Source organism: Podarcis liolepis (genome assembly GCF_965112155.1).
Source record: "Podarcis liolepis genome assembly, chromosome: 11".
NCBI classification, from domain to species: Eukaryota; Metazoa; Chordata; class Lepidosauria; order Squamata; family Lacertidae; genus Podarcis; species Podarcis liolepis.
The window spans coordinates 2,194,088-2,216,470 of NC_139565.1; the positions used below are offsets into that span (position 1 = coordinate 2,194,088).

At 45.9% G+C, this 22,383-nt stretch overlaps 1 protein-coding gene across 2 annotated transcripts in view; it reads right to left on the minus strand.

The window, feature by feature from the left end:
- ALDH1A1 (aldehyde dehydrogenase 1 family member A1) overlaps positions 1-22,383 on the minus strand; it is a 60,836-nt gene that overhangs the window by 26,148 nt on the left and 12,305 nt on the right. Inside the window, exon 2 of one of the 2 annotated variants that reach the window (XM_083464952.1) lies at positions 14,384-14,457. In XM_083464952.1, the coding sequence (XP_083321078.1) occupies positions 14,384-14,443 (60 nt within the window). In that variant the 5' untranslated portion in view covers positions 14,444-14,457. Of the gene's footprint in view, positions 1-14,383; positions 14,557-22,383 lie in introns of those variants that run through there. The other variant, XM_083464951.1, reaches the window with a different exon arrangement.

The following is a 22,383-nucleotide window of genomic DNA, read 5'->3' on the forward strand; positions in this document are numbered from 1 at the left end:
TCACACCTCCTCACGCAGTTGCAGTTGCCCCCCTGCCATCACCAGGGCAACAGCAGTACTGACTGTCCTCCTCCCCAGCACCCTGGGTGCCATCTTAGAGTGGGGCTGGCAGTGATGCCTAGCCTGACTCACATCTGTGTGGCTGCTGCCATTTAAATTTACCCAGGGCAGCCCAGCTGAGTCAGGCCAGTGAGGGATCTTTTTGAGCAGGTGGGGCCTTTGCCAGGCCCCAGGCAAACTGACTGCTGGCACCGGGCCTGTTCTCTCTCTTGCTCCCACATGGTGCCAATACAGACAGTACCCACCTGTCATGTACAGCATCCCAGGAGGTGCTTGACATCCTTGTTTCTAGTTCCTTCCTGGGGCAGGAAAAATCAGGAAGTGCTGTCAAGCACCTGGAAGGTCACAACTGCCTGTTTGGATCCCATGCCTTCCTTATACTATTTTTGTTTTACATCGGATGTCTCACTGCCACCATCCAAAGCTGCTCCCCCCCTCCAGTGTCATTCAAGTCCTTGTCATGAGTGAAGCATGTTGTCTCACTTCGTATTTACCACAGTTATTATTATTTACATTTATATACTATCATTTCCTCCAAGGAGCTCAAAGTGGTGGTTCTCCCCTCCCTGCTTTATCCTCACAACAGACCTGTGAGGTAAGTTGGCTTGAGAGACAGTGACTGGCCCAGGGTCACCCAGTGTGCTGCAAGGCTGAAAGAGGATTAAAATTCTGGTCTCCCAGAGAGTGGTCCAACACTCTCTTATTCCACACTGGCTCTCGCTTTGCAGTAGGATTTGCACAGGATGTATTGTGTCGTAAATTACTGAAATACTATTCACGAAGTTTCATAATTCATCCTTTCATTCATTTCCGTGGAGCAGTCAGGAGTCCTTGATGGTGCAGTGTTCCTGAATTAATGTCAGAAGTGGATGGTGCTTCTCTTCAGCCAGCTCCTACGTGAGGCCCCAGGAACCAAGGCCTCATCTTCTGCCTGCACCCATCTAGCCAGTTCCCCCTCTCCACTGTAACCAGATCTACATGTAGGTGGACAACCTGTGAATGTCAAACCCAATGAGTGTTGGCTGTTTTCAAAGGTGTGCAGAATGGCTGGGGGGGGGGAGGTGGTCCTCTCCTGCTCCCATATGTATGGGCTGGATTGAGGAGAGGGGTCACCTGATGCACCTGGACTTTCCTCCTCTATCTCCTGTTCCTTTCCCAATCCTCCCTTTGCCTCCTAGGCTGCAGGTGCACCATGAAAACAAAGACGAGTGCCAGTATTAGTAATAATATTACCTTAAACATATCCTGGTTCTGAGCAACCCAGAGATCATACTCGTTTACTCAGCAGCAGATGTAAGATAGCTAAAAGTATCCATTTTCAAATAGTTGGAAAGCATTTTGCCTATGCAGTTCTAACCTTTAAACAAGCAGGAAGCGAAATCCTTTCCAGGGAAACCGATAGCCAAGCCCAGATGTAGATTAAAAAAACATAAGGGCAGAACCATGATCTGTTACGATGAAAACTAAATTCGGCACAAGAAGATAACAAGCAGAGTGTCAAATAATGAAAACCCACGCTTGGCAACAAGGTGCGCTCCCAAAATGAGAGAGTGCGTGAAACATAAATATTAATATAACAGTGCCATGTGATGCAAGGGTAAGTCAAATTCGTATCTGTTTATAAAAAAAGACAATTGTGAAACATACCTTTTTTGGAAGTTCTTACTGCTACGTTTAGGCCACTGACTCAAGGGCTTTTTATATCAGGTACAGCATGTTATTTCCTCTTCTCATCATCTCCAAATGACAGCTTGACTGCAGCACAGCCAACACGGGCAAAACTAGATGACATGCTAGCTAACTGCAGGGTTTTTTAAATACAGTGGTACCTCGGGTTAAGTACTTAATTCGTTCCGGAGGTCCGTTCTTAACCTGAAACTGTTCTTAACCTGAAGCACCACTTTAGCTAATGGGGCCTCCTGCTGCCACCGTGTGATTTCTGTTCTCATCCTGAAGCAAAGTTCTTAACCCGAGATACTGTTTCTGGGTTAGTGGAGTCTGTAACCTGAAGCGTATGTAACCTGAAGCGTCTGTAACCTGAGGTACCACTGTAATAGGAAAAAATAATAGGAGATGGGACAGGCAGTGTGGGGGCCTCTGCCTAAGAGCCTGGAGGATAAACAACACTGAGCAAAATAGGCCAGCAGTGTGACCTGGTAACTGTAGAGCATAAGAAGAGCCCGACTGGAGCAAGTCAGAGGCCCATCTAGTCCAGCATGCTGTTCTCAAAGCAGCTGAGCAGAAGCCTAAGGGAAGCCCCCAAGCAAGGCCTGAGCGCAACAGGGCACTTGTGATTCCCTGCAACTGATACACAGAGGCTTCCTGCTTCTGTCGGTGGATGCAGAAATAGCCACCATGGCTGGTAGCCATTATTAGCATGACCCTCCATTCAGACAACTTCCTATGATCCCAAGAACTGTGGCTTCCCCTCATGTGCTTGCAGGGGGGTGACAGAGAGGCAGGGAACTCCTAGGCTGTTGAAGTGCAGGGAATGGGTCACGCTAGCACACTCATCACTTTTCTTTCTAATAAGCCTTCCATGGAAGCTGAGCTCCCTTGTGCTAAGGCAGAATGCATGCCATTGTGAATGACATATCATAATTGACAGGCAGAAGAAATGAACAAATAAGCAAGCAGGATCATCATCAACAGCTGTTCTGGGCCTGTCTGAACTGGTCCTCTTTGCAAGAACAAGTATTTGAAAGCACAACATGGATGAGGTGTCCTCTATGGTGTTTATTTTGCTAATTGTGGGTTTAGTTTCCTCAGAGGGCTCTCTTGTACAAGTCTGTGACTCACTGAGTTTGGATTTTGGTAAAATGAAAACATGTTCAGAAGACTTTGTGTGCCTAACATTATTCCAGTATGCAAAATGTTTGTGTGTCTTCCTATCCATCTATAATAGATGGCTTACATTTGTCTTCTCCAAAGTCCCTTTCTCCTCTGCCCCTTTTGATGGCTGGGATGCCATGCAAGCAAAGGTGCCACAGCTCCACTGATTGCCATTGGCTTAGTTGATCCAATGTCACAGAAGGAAGCCTTGTCCAGGAAGCTTATCCCTAGGAAGGTGGCCTTGGGAGATCCTTGAATGCAAAGCTCAAGGTCCATGCTGAGCAGCTTCTGGTAAATGAAGCCAAGCAAGTCTTTCCCAGACCAAGCATAGCCAGTTGATGCTCCCATGATATGGATATGGCTTACAGAAGCAGAACAGTTGTATTTGACCCTCAGTGGCTTTACCAGATTTGAACTGTGTAGAAAAAGGTTGCCAATAATTTAACTCATAAAGAAAACAAAGAGTTTAATGTCAGAGTTCTTTCAGACTTAACACCACGGGCATACAAATGACCCCCTTTCACAGCATATTGGTTTAAGAGTCTTATATTTTTCTTTCTGCTTAGTAAATAATACATTTATGTTGCCTTTCAGCTTAGCTTCCCAAAGGCAACAAAAAAGCTTTTTTTCAGTCGCTCTACATAACTACAAATTAGTACTGTGCAATGCAACCCACAGCAAAAGGAAGTTCCACTGAATTCATTGAGATATATTCCCAGTTAAGCCTTTAAAACATTGCAGCATAAATTATTTTTAATTGTTTTTAAAAAGCTAGGTTGAAAGTGTAACAGAAAAATTCAAAGGACAACATTATTAGTTGAATAATCATTATTTAACTCCGGAGCATAATCAAGTAAAATATTTACTAGTGTATGTATATCAAAGGCCATTTCCTGAATTCCTTACTAACCCAAAACACACGAGAGTCTTGTTAAGGGCTTTTACTGGCTTTTAGTATGAGTTTGGGGCATGGAGAGACATCAGGAATAAACCCTGATTTTGGAAAATGAACTGAATCTAGATTCTAGACGAAGTTAGTTGTGCTTAGTGCCCATTGAAATGAGTGTGAAAAGTCTGTTTGTTTTAACATAAATCCCACCTCCATGCTTGCAAGTGAGAATACATGGAATTAAATGGATTTCAGCCCAATTCTTATGCCCAAACTGCTGTGGCACATGACAGATAGACCTATCCATGCTGACTTTAGGTATGTGATGAAGTAGCCAGGCAATTGCTTCATTGTACTTGCCATCAACCCTGGCATATCAATCATAGCTGACAAATAAGGCTCCTCTTTTTCATGCCTGCCTGGGGCTACAGCATGGGGTTTGTCACTAATATACAGGATGCCACTAATATATGGGTAGTGTAGCCTGGACCCGCAGTTCTGGCTATGGCCCAGAGTCTGGTACTCTTGCTTGCTTCTTCCCTGCTTGTCTTGATCCCCAGGCCCAAAGGAGGGCCCGTGTGATGCCCAAAATGACAGAATGATCAGCTCCAGCACTCTATCAGAAGAAGGTGCAAACTGTCAAAAGTCGGCAAAGCCTTGCTCTCTTGACAGAGAATGAAGACCAAGACAGCAGGTGTTTGCCTGTTCATCCCACAAATGTAACAGCCAGGCCAGCAGTGTTTTGTGTGGCTGCTGGTGAAATTTCGTAACCATGAGCACACCAGGTGTGAACGCTGTTCACCTGCGTTGGTGGGGCTGGGGCAGCAGCAGCCCCCGAGGTTGTTTCACTTTAGACTTCACCAAAGGATGTGCAGCCTCATCCTTCCCTCACTTTCACTACCTGAAGGCAATTCCCCTTCCCCATCGTCAGTTGAGGTGCTATCCTCAGCTTCAGGATCCCACCCTGATGGTGATCAACCTGGTGGAGCAATAGCTTTTACCTCAGGGTGCTGCAGCCGTCCACTTTTGCGTACATATCAACAAGCAAAGGTGAGCAACTGCTTTTCCTGCCTCTCTAACTTTCCAGCTGAATCCCTTACAACGTCACAGGTGGTGGCTTGCATATATCTTTCCAGAGAAACATCAGTCTCTCTAGCCTTCACCCACCCCTGCAAAGCCTTTAAGTCATCTCCCTGAGTTTTCAACACAGACAGAAACAGCCAGCCTACTGTTGCAGCTGCTTCTCTTTCCTCCAGGCTTCAGTAACATGTTAAACTCAGCCCCTTGAGGGCAGCAGTTATGGATTTACCTAGGCAGATGATCAGTCTTGGGGAGCTCCAAGCCTGTCCAGAATCACAGCCACAGGTCCCCACTGCCCCTCACTCCAGGCAAGGATTCAGAATGGCTGGGGCAAGTTCCACAGGGGAGAATGCACTGAGACACCCAATCTCAGTGATCACAGGCAGGTGGAGGAGTTACGCTAAGACCAGACAATGGAGGCAGGTTTAGTTGTTGTTTGAAGACTACCCCTGCCTCTGGGTCTGGTCTTGACCGGAAGGATATTGGAATCAACAAGGGAGACCCACATGGCCTTAAGGTGCTGCTGTGCAATGTCAGGTCAAAGATTCACAAGACGGCTGTCATGGATGGAGGACTTGATCTGGTAACAGAGACTTGGCTGGATGAAGCAGATGGGCCTGCTCTTGCTGCTGTCTGTCTGCCAGGTTTCTCTTATGCATAGATACCCGGGTCATATGGGTGGGGAGGGGGCGTTGCAGTGATTTATAGGAAGTCATTAGCTTACACCAGGCGTCCTATTGGGAAGACCCAGTTTTCTGAATGCATGTTCTGGAAGTTGGATGATAGGGGCAGTACAGGATTCCTTTTGGTTACCAACCTCCCCGCCGCACCTAGGATTCCCTGCCCGAGCTGCTTCAGGTCGTGGCAGATGTTCTCCTGGAGACACCTAGTTTGGTTGTCCTAGGGGATTTTAACATCCATGCCAACATGACCTTACAAAGGCCCACTTGGGACTTCGTGGAAAGCATGGCCTCCATGGGGCTGTCCCTGAATAAGTTTGACCCAACTCATAGTCATGGACATGCCTTACACATGGTGTTTATCTCTATGGATGTGGATTATTTGACACTAAGTAAAAGTGAAACAAAGTAAGTGCCCTGGTCGGATCACTTCCTGGTGCAACTGGACTTCTCCACAACCATTCCTCTATGCATGGAGGTGGGAGAGATTCGGATGGTCCGCCCTTGCCACTCAGTGGATCCAGAGGGTAGGGGATGTTTTATCCCATGTTGATGGCCTTTCAGCTGATTCCCTGGTGGTCCGCTGGAATGCGGAGTTAACCAGAGCTATTGACTGTCTGGCTCCAAAGTGCCCTCTCCGACTGCATGGAGCCCAGACAGTGCTGTGGTTTTCCCCAGGGCTGAGGGTGATGAACAATTGCCGAGACGGCTAGAGTGCTGGTGGTGGAAAAATCATTCTGAATCAGACCGGACACGGGTTAGAGCTCAACGCTGAGCCTACCAAGAGCCTATCAAGGGAAGTAATAGTGCCACTGTATTCTGCTCTGGTCAGACCACACCTGGAGTACTGTGTCCAGTTCTGGGCACCACAATTCAAGAAGGACACTGACAAACTGGAACGTGTCCAGAGGAGGGCAACCAAAATGGTCAAAGGCCTGGAAACGATGCCTTATGAGGAACGGCTAAGGGAGCTGGGCATGTTTAGCCTGGAGAAGAGGAGGTTAAGGGGTGATATGATAGCCATGTTCAAATATATAAAAGGATGTCACATAGAGGAGGGAGAAAGGTTGTTTTCTGCTGCTCCAGAGAAGCGGACACGGAGCAATGGATCCAAACTACAAGAAAGAAGATTCCACCTAAACATTAGGAAGAACTTCCTGACAGTAAGAGCTGTTCGACAGTGGAATTTGCTGCCAAGGAGTGTGGTGGAGTCTCCTACTTTGGAGGTCTTTAAGCAGAGGCTTGACAACCATATGTCAGGAGTGCTCTGATGGTGTTTCCTGCTTGGCAGGGGGTTGGACTCGATGGCCCTTGGGGTCTCTTCCAACTCTATGATTCTATGATTCTATGATTCTACCAAGTGGAGATAGCATCTGCAGAAAACAGCAGCAGGAGATTCTTTCAGGTGGCTCACAATCTAACGGAACCACCTTTGCCATCGGGGCCCAACATCTCCTACAATAATTTTGCAAAGTTTTTTGCAGATAAAGTGGCTCAGATTCGGAAAGAGGTAGACTCCACCGTGGGAGCAAGGCCAGGGCGGGAAAGTGCTAGAGCTCTGTCTAGTCAAGCTGCATGGGATCAATTCCAATCTGTTACCTCCAAGGATGTGGACAGGCTGCTTGGACGCATGAAACCAACCACCTGTCTCCTTGATCCTTGCCCATCCTGGCTCATAAAAGTGAGCTGGGAAGAGCTGGGGGTAGTGAATGCTTCCCTCTCTGAGGGAGCCTTCCCAGACCTGCTGAAAGAGATGGTCATTAAACCACTTCTTAAAATAACATCTTTGGACCCAGCCAATATGGCCAACTATCGCCCAGTCTCAAATCTTCCATTCTTGGGCAAGGTGATTGATTGATTGATTGATTGATTGATTGAGTGGTTGCTGAACAACTCCAGGCATGCCTGGAGGATGCGGACTATTTGTGTCCCTTCCAATCAGGATTCAGGTCTTGGTCACGCTGGTTGATGATCTCCAGCGGGCTAGGGACAAGGGTGAAAGCTGTTTCCTAGTTCGGCTGGATCTCTCAGCAGCCTTTGATACCATCGACCATGACATCCTTCTGGACTGTCTAGAGGAGCTGGGAGCTGAGGGCATTGTTATACAGTAGTCCCACTCCTTCCTCCTGGGCAGTGTCCAGAAAGTGGTGTGGGAAGATGAGTGTTCAGACCCCTGGGCTCTCATTTGTGGGGTTCTTTTTAACAACTACATGAAGCCGCTGGGAGAGATCATCAGGGGGTTTGGGCTGGGTGTTCATCAGTATGCAGATGATACCCAGCTCTATCTCTCTTTCAGATCGGAACCAGTGAAGGTGGTGAAGGTTCTGTGTCTGGAGGTGGTTGGAGGATGGATGGCGTCTATTGAGGTTGAGTCCTGACAAGACAGAAGTACTGTTTTGGGGGGACAGGGGGCGGGCGGGTGTGGAGGACTCCCTGGTCCTGAATGGGGTAATTGTGCCCCTGAAAGACCAGGTCTGCAGCCTGGGAGTCATTTTGGACTCACAGCTGTCCATGGAGGCACAGGTTAATTCTGTGTCCAGGGCAGCTGTCTACCAGCTCCATCTGGTACACAGGCTAAGACCCTACCTGCCCGCGGACTGTCTTGCCAGAGTGGTGCATGTGCTAGTTATCTGCCACTTGGACTCCTGCAATGCAATCTATGTGGGGCTACCTTTGAAGGTAACCCGGAAACTGCAATTAATCCAGAATGCAGCAGCTAGACTGGTGACAGGGAGTGGCTGCCGAGACCATATAACTCCAGTTCCTGAAAGACCTGCATTGGCTCCCAGTACATTTCTGAGCAAAATTCAAAGTGTTGGTGCTGACCTTTAAAGTCCTAAAGGGCCTCGGTCCTGAAGGAGCGTCTCCACCCCTATCGTTCTGTCCGGACACTGAGGTCCAGCGCCGAGGGCCTTCTGGCAGTTCCCTCACTGCAAGAAGTGAAGTTACAGGGAACCAGGCAGAGGGCATTCTCAGTAGTGGTGCCCACCCTGTGGAACACCCTTCCATCAGATGTCAAAGAAATAAACAACTGACTTTTAGAAGACATCTGAAGGCAGCCCTGTTTAGGGAAGTTTTTCATGTTTGATGTTTTATTGTGTTTTTAATATTCTGTTGGAAGCTGCCCAGAGTGGCTGGGGAAACCTGGCCAGGTGGGCACGGTATAAGTAAATAATAATAATAAGCCCTCTGGCTGCTACCTCTGCAGTGCTATTGCTACATCTCCGCCCAACACACCCTCTGGAATCTGGCTGACTATGCTGGTTGTCCTGAGCAACGGCTGCTCTAGAAGGGGTTTGTAAAACAGAATAGATAGATGAGAAGTGTTGCATCAATATATAGCCAATTTGGGACAGGAAACATGGTGGTTCCAAGGGTTTGGGGGTTTGGGGGTGTAGCACCACTTATTAATGATTTTTGTCACAATTATAGCAATAGGATTACTTTTTGTGTGTTGTTTTGTGCATTGCTGTGGATTTTGCTTGGAGCTGAGTAGCAAATTCACCTTTGTGTAGAACCAAACTGTGAAAATGTTTCTAAAGGCCTGTAAATGCCATCTTGGTAGGCAAGGGAACCCCGGGACTAACTATTATTGGCTGCAAGAATGAGCTCATATATGTTTATCTGCTTGCTTTGATATATGCTCTTTGGCTTGCTTTGGTGCTCTGCTTATCTGTGGACTTTGGATGCTTGGCTCTTGGCCTAGGGAGGGGAGCTGTCCATGAGGCTTGGCTGCCTGCCATCCCTGCCTTTGTGAGCCAGGCGGGCCAATGGGGGTTTCTAACCAAACTGACACATGATGTTTTCTGTATAAGCAATGCACAAAATGCTTGCCTGGGGGCAGGCAGTCATGATGAATGTTTGCTGTTTTCGTGTCTATCCTGAGTCTGTAAAGGCAGTAAGGTTTCTGGCATTGCATTGAAGTATTCACCTTTTCATAACAAAGCACTAGAATGAATCATTTTGGCAGTTTTGACATCCTTTTCTGGAATCCCTGATCTGTGGATCAGGACAATGGTATACTGCTGTCTGCTCCATCATTTATTCGATCAGAAGCAAAAGCATCCCAAGGAACGGGATCAATGGGCTGCAGGCTGCATATGGATGAGGGACACACTGAAGTGGAACTTTATTGTGCATTAGACTGAGTCGTGGCACACCTGCCCCCTAAAAGGCAGGCTTGGCTATGCCTGACACTTAGGGGCTAAGCTTTTCATCCCATGTTCACACTTCAGTATGCCTCTGGAAAGAGAAAATGGATTAGGATTAGCATGCTAAATGTGTGCCCATCTTTCTTTCTTTTTAAATCATTAAAAGCCCATACAGAATCAGTCACACAATTCCAAAAAAAGCTGTGCTAAGCGAGCCGAGATAGAATTTTGTGGATATATCAAATTGCAAAGTCCCAGGTAGGGAGACGAGAACAGAAGCTACTACAGGTCTTCCCTGCACCGTTTCAGGTCCCATTTCCCTTTAGAGGCACTCAAATTAATTTTGTTCTTTACCTCTGCCAGTCTCAGCTAGTGGCAAATACCGGTAAGTTGCTGAAATTAGAAGTTGGGTGCTTCAGGTTCAACACTGGCTATCTATTTATTTGGATCTGGGGAGCCTTGTCAATGCCTGTATTGGTTTCATGATCACTTCTGTCACCATCACAGACAGTAAAATATTAGGCAGTTAGCTGGCATTATGGAAATATCAGATGTGGTGGTTAATCTGGATTTGGACATAGCACATTTTAGAAATTCCTATGCTGACTAAGTATTTTATTTTGGACATAATTCAAAGGGAAAGCCTGCATTTTTCACCCTTCCTTCTTTTTTAGAGAAAAGAAGTAAGAACCTTATACCTGCAACATAAACACCCCCCCCCACTTTTCTGGAGTGTTTTATCATCCTAAAAAGCTGAACACTGCTGCCAGTTTCTGAAACTTGTTAAATATTGCCAAACTCTCACCACATCTCTACTGCCTTATCAAGGAAATGCAAACACCAAGATGGGCAGGAGCAGGTGAGGAGGCTGCAGAATTGGGTCCCTCCACAGGGTGTTTCTTCCAAGCATTTACCAAGGGGGAACGATCAGATTTGAGAATAAAGTCACAACTCCAGACCTTTTCCTCATGCTTTCAACATTCCAGAAGAGGCCTCCCAAATTTCTCCTTCTTTTCTTTGTGAAATATTATGCCTTTGGGGCTGTGATCCAGCCAAGCCTGATTTCAATGCGAGAGAGTTGAGCACATGCTTAAAGGTGAGAAACTGTGGCTTAGGGCTGACAGGTATCTAAGGGAAGGAGGGTGGGAGGGAGCCCACCCTGATGTACCTGCCCTTTTGCCTTGCACAACACTTCTGTGTGTAACTATCAGCATGTGATCCTTCAGCAGCAAGGAGATGAACTTCCGTCACCTGCCAGAGTTTGCACACCCAACTGCTGGGAAAGGCACAGACTGGCTGGAATGCTCAAACGCCTGCTGTGTCCTACCTGCCCCCAACTCACAGCAATCTCTGGCCAATAAAGTGATAAGCAAAGGGCCCTGCTAGTGATTCTCTTAATTGCACAGCTATTTTCCTTTCTCCTTCAGATGACCTGAAAATCTTCAAAACGTTTGCTGCCAATCTGTACAAAGTTCAAAGATACTTTCTATTTTAGCAATTATACTCTGATGCAAGGAATAGCAACGTGCTGGTGGTAAGATGAGAGAACTACTTTAGGGGTTCGATAAGATAATACCTTTCTGCTTATCCGTTTGTTTGTGCATAAGCATGGAAAGAATTTGCTATGATATCCTTTGCTTCTATGGCAAGCTTGTTTGCAACATGGATTTTTTTAAGGCAGAGGACTTAGCTGGATATATGGAAAAAACAACGAAGAATCTTGTGGTCCCTTAAAGACTAACAGCTTTATCACAGCATAAGATTTTGTGGGCTACAGTCCACTTCATCAGAGATATGAAGAAGTATCCTCAGTTTCAGGTACTTGATGGTTAGAGGAGGTAAACTGTCAGATCCAAAGTAAGTATGGGTGGTGGTAATTTACATTGTTCGCAGAAAAGCGGGGCTGATAGCACAGACATCCTGGCACTGATAAACCAACTAACTCATGTAGTGTGATAAAAATCCATTCTGCTGATTCAATCCACAAGTTATAGCAGCCGGTGTACCAGATGGAGCTGGTAGAAAGTTTCCCTGGTCACAGAATTGACCCGCGCCTCCATGGTCAGTTGTGAGTCCAAAATGACTCCCAGGCTGTGCACCTAGTCTTTCAGGGGCATGGTTACCCTGTTCAGGACCAGGGAGTCCCCACACCTGCCTGCCCCCTGCCCCCCAAAAACAGTTGGACTAGGTGATCCTCAGGGTCCCATCCAACTATGATTCTATTCTATTCTATTCTATTCTATTCTATTCTATTCTATTCTATTCTATTCTATTCTATTCTATTCTATTCTATTCTATTCTATTCTATTCTATTCTATTCTGTGCAACCCTTGAGATTCATTCACCTGATCAGCTTCCAATGATATGCCATCATCTGCCAAAATGGCACTTCTGAATTCTCTTATAAGACAAACAGGCTTTTCTCTACACAGCACTACTCTAAGATGGCAATATAGAAAAAAACAAGAAGAGGCCATTTTAGCTTCCAATGACACTGCAACCAACATAACGTGAATACGGGAACTTCAAAAGAAGACTGCAGTGTTGTTAAGTGCTGTCTTTTCTGGACTGAAACTGCAGAATTGATTTTTTAATTTAAAAAATCATTTTTTAAAAAAAATCGTTTTACCAAAGCCAGGATGTATGTTGTGTGTGTCTGTATGAAAGGCCCAGTTAATAAGATAATTATCACCAGCATACTTTTCTGCATTTTGTTTTCTTTTGACTCCACTGTTTACAATCCTTTCCCCATCCTGCATTCACATATGCACGCGCACACCTGCAACGTAGGATAGCATTTCATACATGTGACCAGGTAGATTGCAGTCCTTTAAAACTTATCCCATAACAGATGTTAAAGTGCCACAAGACTCTTTGGGTTGCAGTCAATGCTGCATGTTTTGAGTGGTCTTCTGCTCATGCAGTGTGATTTCCCCTTCCTTCACACTCCCAGTATCTGCTCCAAAGGGTCTCACAGCCCCCCCAGGCAGATTCTGAGGGTGCACAGGAGCTACATGGGAGAGGAGAGGGGGGAGTTTGGTTGTGCAAGTGGAAGTTGTGTGAGTGGAATGGATACAACCCACTGTTGTTTTTCTTTCAAGAGCTTCTGGAAACTGGATATACAGGTTTATTATGTCCTTAGAATATAGGAAGAACATGAAAACAATCTAGTTTTATTTTGAGAAGCCTTCTGCTTCCTAGTACATTAATGCCTGAATACTAAATATGTTAGCTTGAGTCTAGCTGCAGCCAGGCCCTATGCAATCAATGATTCAAGAGAGTGGATTGGGCTGCACATTTCCTTTTGCTCTCAAGGCAGATAGGAATGTACATCCCCATCCCACATGTGCAGTGCAAATACAGATTTCATGAGGTGTCTCTCACCCAGATTCCCAAGCTTGCTACAGAGGAACACTTTTGCTGAACTGCAGCAACTATGCAACTATATATGTAATGTGCTTGGGGCTGTCTTTTCTTGCACAGTATTACAGATGACATGATAACATAAGAAGATTTTGCTAGATCAGGCCAAAGGCCTATCTAGTCCAGCATCCTCTTCTCACAAGGCCCAACCAGATGCCGCTGTAAGCAGAACCTGAGCAACATGTTCAGCTCAAATAAGATTATTGCCATTCTGTGCACTACTGGAGGTTGAATCATCCGGCTGCATCCAAGTCCTCCAGCTTAGCTGGCTAAAGACAAGCCCTCAAGCCATGGACCCTCTTATTTCCCCCAGCCCTTTGCCTTGCCTGTCAATGCCTTTTTTAGATTGTAGAAAGTCTACTAGCAAGGATTGTCCATCTCATTATTGCTCTCAAGTGGCTGGCCTGCTTTTATGCACTTCTCTTCCAGGTACGTAGGCGATGCATGTGTGTTGTTCATATTTCAACAATTCTGCTGGATTTCCCCCCAAGAAACTGTGCAACCCTACACACGTCTACTGAGAAGTGAATACCATTGTGCTCAGTGGTGTTTACTCCCCAGTAAATGTGCAGAAGATTGTAGTCTACTGTACATATTTTAGGAATGAATTGTAATTATAAATCAATGTTACATTCCCTAATACAGTAACATATTCTGATTTTCCCCTTTGCTGATTGTATCTTTCTTTCTGTAAACCATTAATACTCTGTTATAATCCAGTCCTGGAAACACCGCTGTGGAAGTAATGCTATAATTCCTGCAGAACTTGTTCCTAGGCATCAGTCAAATCCTATACACATCTCCCAAAACAAAAAAGCCCCAATCTCATGCATACTTCCTTCAGAGTAGGTGCCACTGAACCCAGTGAGGCTTGCTTTGAGTAAACATGCATAAGATCCAGCTGTTAGTTTGATGGGGCTTCTCCCAAGTACATATGCATAGGTCTACAAATAGTACCATGGTTAAGGCTGAAGCCCTAAAATGCTTTGGGCTCACAGAATCATAGCTTCAGACATAATTCACACAGAGTAACAATTGCAACCGTTCTGAAACAGGATGGCCGTCAGCAGCCACACTCTGCAGAAACAGGGGAGAACACCAGGGAATAAAGCTGCAGTGAGATCCATAGGTAAAAACCGGCAACAAAGTTATATGCACTGAGATCCACCGCTAAAGTGAGAGCTGCACAAACCTACAGCAATAAGACACAAGAAGATTGCCTCAGTGGCAGAGCTTGAGGGAAGTTAAGCCACATAAATATAACTAACCTTAGTATACTGAATCTTCAGATCCTTGAGGGGCTCTGGCAAAGCCGGGGTAGTTGACATGTTTGGACTAGTTCCTGAAACACAGGTGAAAGGAGGTGGTAAGAAAAGTTCAGTGATATTTGCCCTGACTGAGCACTTCGATATAATTGTGCCTTTTTATCTGAACTGGCTATAGTATATTTGCATGCAAGAGTATGATTGGACGAACAACTGCACAGCACAGAGAGGGGGGGGGGAACTACAGCTAATGTGCAACACCTAGAAAAGCAAGCTGTGTACTTGGGTGCAAAAGTCCATATGAGGTCGTGGCATTCTCTATGTGTGCAAATAGCAGCCTGCTCCTTTTCACCTGCAAGAATAACATACACTCAGAAACATCAGTATAGATAACCTAAAAAGAGTTCTGAAGACATTTCAGTGCTTTGGAAATTTACACAAATATAAACTGTATGTTGTTGTTGTTTTTTTTAAAAAATAGTTCCTGTCTTTCTAGCAGTGGCAAGACAGGCGAAAATCCAACAGGTTCAGCTTTTCCTGGCAGGAATTGCTGTGATAATATTGAAAAGAGTGTTTAATTTGAATATGTCAAATCAATGCATTTTTAATAACTATTGGAAACATTCTAGGAAGCAGGAAACCATGCTGGCTTTTGCAGCAAAACCAACTCAGTGCCTTGCAGCACTTTTAAAACAATCAGATTTTGTGGTTCATCAATAATAACTTCAGGATGTATTATTCTTAGTTAGATATACAAGCGTGTGCATTCCAGAGTGCAGTGTCAGAGCCTGTGAGGGGGTAAAGCATTACCCATGGCTCCAACCTTTAGGTAGTACTGCCATCACCCTGCTTCTAAACTTCCAGGCGAGTGGGTTGCAAACACACAGCCTTCAGGCTCTTATTGTAGGAACTGGGAAATCTCCAATTGGCACTAGAAGAAAGAGTCAGACCATCTTCTCCAGGTTTCCTGTTTGCCAAGAACTTGGAGCGCATGACTGGAGCTAGGCTGCAAGTTAGGCATGGGCAGCGTATTTGGTCTAGTTTAGATTCTTGTGAGACCCGACCTGATTCACAGTTCCTGCTGAAACAAGATATGAACTGAAGCAGGTATACTTTCTGAAATTCTAGCAAATAATAAGCACAAAAATGTGTGCATAGAAAAGTATAAATGTATTATTATTGAAAATAATGCCATATATAATAAAATAAAACATAACATATAAAATGCATTGTATAAGAGGAAATTGCTTGCAAAATAGCATACAAAAATGGATATGTATTAGGAAAAAAATCACACTAAAACACTGATAAATTTTCATTTTTATCATTTATTAAATTAATATTAAATTCCAAAGATCACAGGGTAGTTCACGCAGCATAAACACACAAAATGAAAACACGAAATACATAATAAAACAAAAGCAAACCAATAACCCCCACCCCACAAACACATTTAAAAGGCTATACTGTATAATGTTTATTCAGCCCAAGGCCTGGTTATAGAGAAATGTTTTCACAGGGCTCCTAAAGATCTGTAATGAAGGCGTCAGGCAGCCCCCCTGAGGAGAGCATGCCATAAACAGGGGGCCACTGCTAAAAATGCCTGTTCTTGTGTTTCCACCCTCTGAGCTGCTCATGGAGGAGTCACACAAAAAAGGTCCTCAGATGGGCTGGTCCTTCAGGTATTGTGGTTCTGAGCCATTTAATGCTTTACAGGTCAAAACCAGCACTTTGAATTGGGCCTGGAAATTAATTGGCAGCCAATGCAGTCATTGGCATTATATGCTCAAACCATCTTGCCCTGGTGAGCAACCTGTCTAATGAATTCTTACACCAGGCGAAGTTTCCAAACAGTCTGTAACACTTTGTATAACACTTTGCAGTACAGTGGTACCTTGGGTTAAGTACTTAATTCGTTCCGGAGGTCTGTTCTTAACCTGAAACTGTTCTTAACCTGAAGCACCACTTTAGCTAATGGGGCCTCCTGCTGCCGCCGCGCCACCGGAGCACGATTTCTGTTCTCATCCTGAAGCAAAGTTCTTAACCCGAGGTACTATTCCTGGGATAGCGGAGTCTGTAACCTGAAGTGTATGTAACCTGAAGCGTATGTAACCTGAGGTACCACTGTAATATAACCTAGAGGTGACCAGAACATAGACAGCAGAACTTAGGCTATCCCTGTCCAAATAGTGGCACAGCTGGGCCACCAACTGAAGCTGATGGAAGGCACTCCATGCCACCAAGACTACCTGAGCCTCAAGTGACAGCAAAGGATCCAGGAGTACTCCCAAGCTACATACCCACTCCTTCAAAGGAAGTGTAACCCCATCAAGAGCAGACAGCCTCCCAGCCATCCGGTCTAGGGAACCACCCACTAACAGAGCCTCAGTCTTATCTGGATTGAGCTTCAGTTCGTTGGCTCTCATCTAGTCCATTACTGAGGCAAGACAATGATCCAGAACTTCCACTGCCTCAGCTGCAGATGTAAAGGAGAAGTAGAGCTGCATGCTGTCAGCAACCTCCTCCAAACTCTGTTTCAGGTTAAACATCATAGGGGGTAAAATTAAACCCTGGGGAACCCCATGCTGAGGGTTCCACAGAGCTGAAGAGCATTATTCAAGCATCACCATTCGTGTAGGACCAGAACCACCACAAAGCAGTGCCAGAAGGATGCTATGGTCAATGGTAGGATGGATCTACACACAGGGAAAACGCCCCCACTATAAATAAGTCAGAAGTTAAATCATTATAACAAAAGAAAAAAAATGCTATATAAAATTTGCATAGATTTTTTCTCTCTCTCTGGTGCCATCTGGTGTTGCATGTTTATAACAAATTCAAAACACTGTTTTTGGACTAATGTAGCTGAGTCCTTAGATTTTTCTGAATCCATGGAGGACTTCTTAAGGAGTGGTCTTACCACTGCCTCCTTCAAGCAGGCAGGGACCACCCCCTCTTGTAAAGAGGCATTAACCACCTCCCTGGCCCAGCCAGCTGTTCCCTCCCTGCTGGTTTTTATCAGCCAAGAGAGGTCCGGGTCCAGAGTGCAAGTCCCAACTGATCCAAACACATTGTCCATGTCCTCAAAACTTACTAACTGAAATTCATTCAACATAACAGCACTAGAGAGTGTTCTGGACACCCCATGAACAAACAATAATCACAAACGGATTGCAGAAATGAATTTGAGATCAGGAAAATGGGAAAGTGAAACCAAGAGATTTGTCCATTTCTCATTGCAGAGGGGGGAGTCCAGTCCATGGGAGGGAACCCAGGACAGCAGCAGGCAGGTCATGTATGCAGCAGACCTTCAGAGACGGGTGCTTGGGGCAATTATCACGTTGCCAAGTAGGAGAGGTGGTGCCCACTGGAAGGATTTTGTGAAAGGACAAGCAGCATTTGTGCAGGGCATTGTGGCATCAGGTTAGTATACATTTGAGAGTTTGTTCCTTAAAGATGCATAAGACTAGGCAGTAAAGTTCTGGCAAAGCCATTTCCGACCTGGGAGGAGAGGGAGTTGCGGGCAGAAATCCCTCCCACATCCCACGCGGGGGCTGTCCTTTGCCCCCGCGAGATTAGGGAATCCCCGGGCGTGTCGGTGACCCAGCCCGCCAATCGGCGGACCGGGGAGGCGGGGCCTAGCCTATTTAAGGCTGGGTACGCCCGGGGACCGCCCTCTTTTGCCCTTTCCAGCTGAGCGGTTTTTACCCATCCCACCCACCCCTTAGGTTTAGGTAGCTTTGACCTTGCTATGGACTTCGGTTGGTCGCCGCAAGGGGCCTGGTAGGAATTTTTCCAAGTTGGCGCTCTTCGAGCCTTTTGGTTTTTTTGCCTACCTCGTAGCAAACGTCACAACTTATTCGGTGTTGGCGGTTAGGCATTGGCAGGGGTCAATTGTTATGCAAACGAAGGGGGGAAGGAAACGCCATCACCTTCCCCAAAAGAAAAGGATAGTCCGGTAGAGGACTCCGGGGGGCGTTGCCTTGTCCAAAACCTAGGGAGGTAAGGGCCTCCGGCACGCCCCAGAGCGGTGACACCCGTTGGGATCCTAGTTGGCGTACTTCAACAGGACTCCCACGGCTTGTGGACGACCCTTCCCGGTCCCCATGCCGGGTAGTCGTTAGGAGCCAATGCCTAAGGCCAATACCTTCCAATTCTGTAATCAGTAAAGTTGTGGCCTTTTATGCCCATTAACCTTAAATACTGTGTCCAGTGTCTTCATTTCACATGGGGGAGGGGACTTGCCACGCAAACAAAAAAACCTTTCTCCTGACTATACATTGCAGGTAAAAAGGCACCTAGTTCAGTCTCCCCCACCCCTCCCAAAAAAGAAGATCCATAAATATTTAGGAAGAATGCTGCATTAACTGGATTTCTGCCACTTAAAGGGACGAAAAAAATGGGGGTGGGGATAGAGATGGCAACCTTCCTTGTGAAATGCATGCCATGTGGATTGGGCTGCCTTGCCTTTCTGTGCAAAATGTTCTCCCTCCCTCCATGACTGACAATTTTTTGGTATAAACTAGATGCAGGGTGTGGTAATGCTCAGAAACATCAGCAAAGTTTTGAAGTGCTCAGCCTTGCCCTTTAGCCCTGCATATTGCAACACAAGATGACTGGCACAGAGCTGTTCGCCTTATAAGATATCTGGCGTCTCTTAAAGATTTGTATCTAATATATAATGTTTCATAAAAAGAGATGGACAAATCCAACCTTGTACTCATCCATGGATGCACCACTATGCTGTGAACATATACTGAAGAACACACACACATCAGCCTCTGCAAGGTTTTATTTTCCCTGTTCCTGCATGTAGTTAGAAAGCAGAATAATATATCCAGTTTATGTGCATTTGAAAAGCATTGCTTTCCATGAATTCACTTGCATAAATATTGTGCCGTTACTGGCTCTGCTGCTTTGCCTTCATCAGCAACCTAAAATTCATGGTGTCCAGAGCTAACGACAGAGACAGTTCCACTTGCTTAATTTGCCCTACCAGGCTGCTGTGAAAGACAAAGGAACGGGATCAATAAAAATGGCAACCCTGCTGTAAGCTGCAAGTCTTTTCTCATTCAAAAATTGAAAAGTGGATGCAGTCAACTGGAGGTGAAGAAAAACACTCTGCACAAGTCTAGTTGGCACTTTATTTTTATTACTTTATAAGCCCCAGAGCTGCACTGTGAGAATGAAACCAGATTCAAGGTTCACACCCTGCAAATACCTCAGTCAGGAGGACCAAGGTCTGTTCACCTGTTGAACAAGATGGCTAGCTGCCCAGAACGTTTCAGCTACACCACACCACTAACCTGTCCTGTCCTGTCCTTCCAGTTTAGCTCAAAGCCCTCATAGTTTTGCTTGTTCCAGCAAATCCTTGGTAGTGCCAAAGCCACTCCGGAAATAAGCCATGGGGCACATTACAAAATACATACTTCAACTGTATAAAGGCAAGACAGTTTCTGTCTGAAAAAAGAGTGGCATCGGGTGAAAAGCATTTCATTCTTGGCTACCACAATCTGGGTTCACTCCCTAGAAAGATCTTCAAGCCTGTAACCTTTGAGTGTTGGAGTGATGGAGCTCCCTGAGGCGAACCTGCCCTGTGTCCCCTAAGCTAGTCTTCTCCCCTCAGGTGTGGTGCTGGTTCTGTCATCAATGCTGAAGTAAGATTCAGCTTGTCAGTCTGTGAGAAAGGGGCAGGAGGAACCATATCAGCCTTTGCCTCAGGGAGCAAAATGTCTTGGCCTGACCCTACCATTCATGCAAGGAACAAAGCAGGACTTTCCTCACACTGTTGGGATGTGGCAATACCCCAAATTGCAAAAGAATACATAAAGTTAAGATTTTAAATGAACATATTGTATTTCTATAACATAGATATGAAAAGAGTTAAGAACTTTACAAAGAATATGTATGTGGCCTATGGCCATTAGAACATACAGTAAGCATATAATTGTAGTTTCACAGCACTGAAAAGCAGACACTGTGCAAATGATGACAACAATTGTCAGGGAATTGACATCGGAGCCAGAGGCGGAGGGAAGGCTCCCAAGTGATGCTGGAGAGGGACCCAGCAGGGAGAGAGGCAACTCATTAGCTGGGGAAGGAAATCAGCGCAACACCAGGGATAAAGGGGGGCAGATGGGGGAATCGGCGAGAGGGCTCCAGGACTCTTCGCTGGACACCAGCGGGGAGAGCACGGGTCCTCCGCTACCCACACCCTCCCTGCGCAGAAGACTTCCGCGCAGGGAGAGTAGGAGGAGACTTGGTGTCAAACAGCTTTTATGCTGGAAAAGGTTTAAGAAACGCCCACTGACGGATTCTGCTAGCGACTGAGGCAGCCACGAAGTGAAGGGCTGTCCAGACAGAAAAGGTTAAACAAGGCAACATAGCCAGGAGTGGCAGCAACTTACGCACGAGCAAGCCCTACATTCATTACAACAATATACAGTGGTGCCTCGCAAAACGAAATTAATTGGTTCCGCAAGTTTTTTCTTCTTGCGAGTTTTTCGTCTTGCGATGCACGGTTTCCCATAGGAATGCATTGAAAATCAATTAATGCATTCCTATGGAAACCGCCTTCAGACCAGGTCCGGGGACAGTCTGTCCCCCAACCTCTTCTGAAGGCTGGGGCGGGGGGGACAAGGGCTTTTCTTCCCACCCCCAGCATTTTAAAAAACCCCGGGACAGCGGAGGACTTCTCCGCTGTCCGGGGCGATCTTAAAATGCTGGCGGGCGGCATTTTAAAATCGCCCGGGACAGCGGAGGACTTCTCCGCTGTCCGGGGCGATGTAAAAGCCCCTGGGAAGGCAGGCAGGGGGGACAAAGACTTTTGCCCCCCGCCCACCTTCAGAAGAGGTCCTGGACCTCTTCTGAAGGCGGGCGGGGGGGGAAGTCTTTGCTCCCCCCCCGCCTGCCTTCAAAAGCCGTCCGCGATAGCGGGAAGCTCTTCCCTGCTATCCCGGACTGCTTTTAAAATGCTGGCGGTGGGGTGCAAAGCCTTTCGGCCCCCGCCGGCCTTCCTGGACCTCTTCTGAGGGGGGGGGGAAAGGCTTTGCTCCCCACCACCAGCATTTAAAAGAGGTCCCCGGAGATTTCCCTATGGGCTTTCGTCTTGCGAAGCAAGCCCATAGGGAAATTCGTCTTGCGAAGCGCCTCCAAAACAGAAAACCCTTTCGTCTTGCGGGTTTTCCGTCTTGCGAGGCGTCCGTCTTGCGGGGCACCACAGTATCTCTCTAGCCGCACAGACTGGAAGTTATCTTCCAATGCTGACTGTACCACAGCACAAAGATGTGGTTGTCCAAAACCTTGACATCCTGAAGAAAGACTGTGGTGTAGTCAGCATTTGGAAGATATATCCAGTCAGCATGACTAGATATGACAGAATACATTGTTGTGATAATATGTGCAGTGTCTGCATTTCAGGGTTATGAAGTCACGTGAAACTGTTTGGTTAGTACTATATATAAATGGTGTTTTTTTAAATAAATTTTTTATTGGTTTTACAGCATTTTTTAAACAATACAAACAAATAAAAAGACAAACAAACATGTATAATTTCATAACCTTTTTCCATAACCCTCATTTCTCGGACTCCCCTATACCTCCCCTTTCTGCATCCCAATTTACAAAATTATTTCAGCAGCTTCTAAGCAATTTTATCAAGTATGTGTCCTTTTAGTCCTTTCTTTTACTTAATCTTATGTCACTGTATCCCTTTTTCTCTCAACACCTCGGCATTTTAGCATTCATCAATTTTATAATAGTTCTTAAGATAAATTTTAAATTTCTTCCAATCCTCTTCCGCCGTCTCTTTCCTCTGATCACGGATTCTGCCAGTCATCTCAGCCAGTGTCATATAGTCCATCACTTTCATCTGCCATTCTTCCACAGTGGGTAGATCTTGTGTCTTCCAATACTTTGCGATAAGTATTCTTGCTGCTGTCGTAGCGTACATAAAGAAAATTCTATCTTTCTTTAGCACCAGTTGGCCGACTATGCCCAGGAGA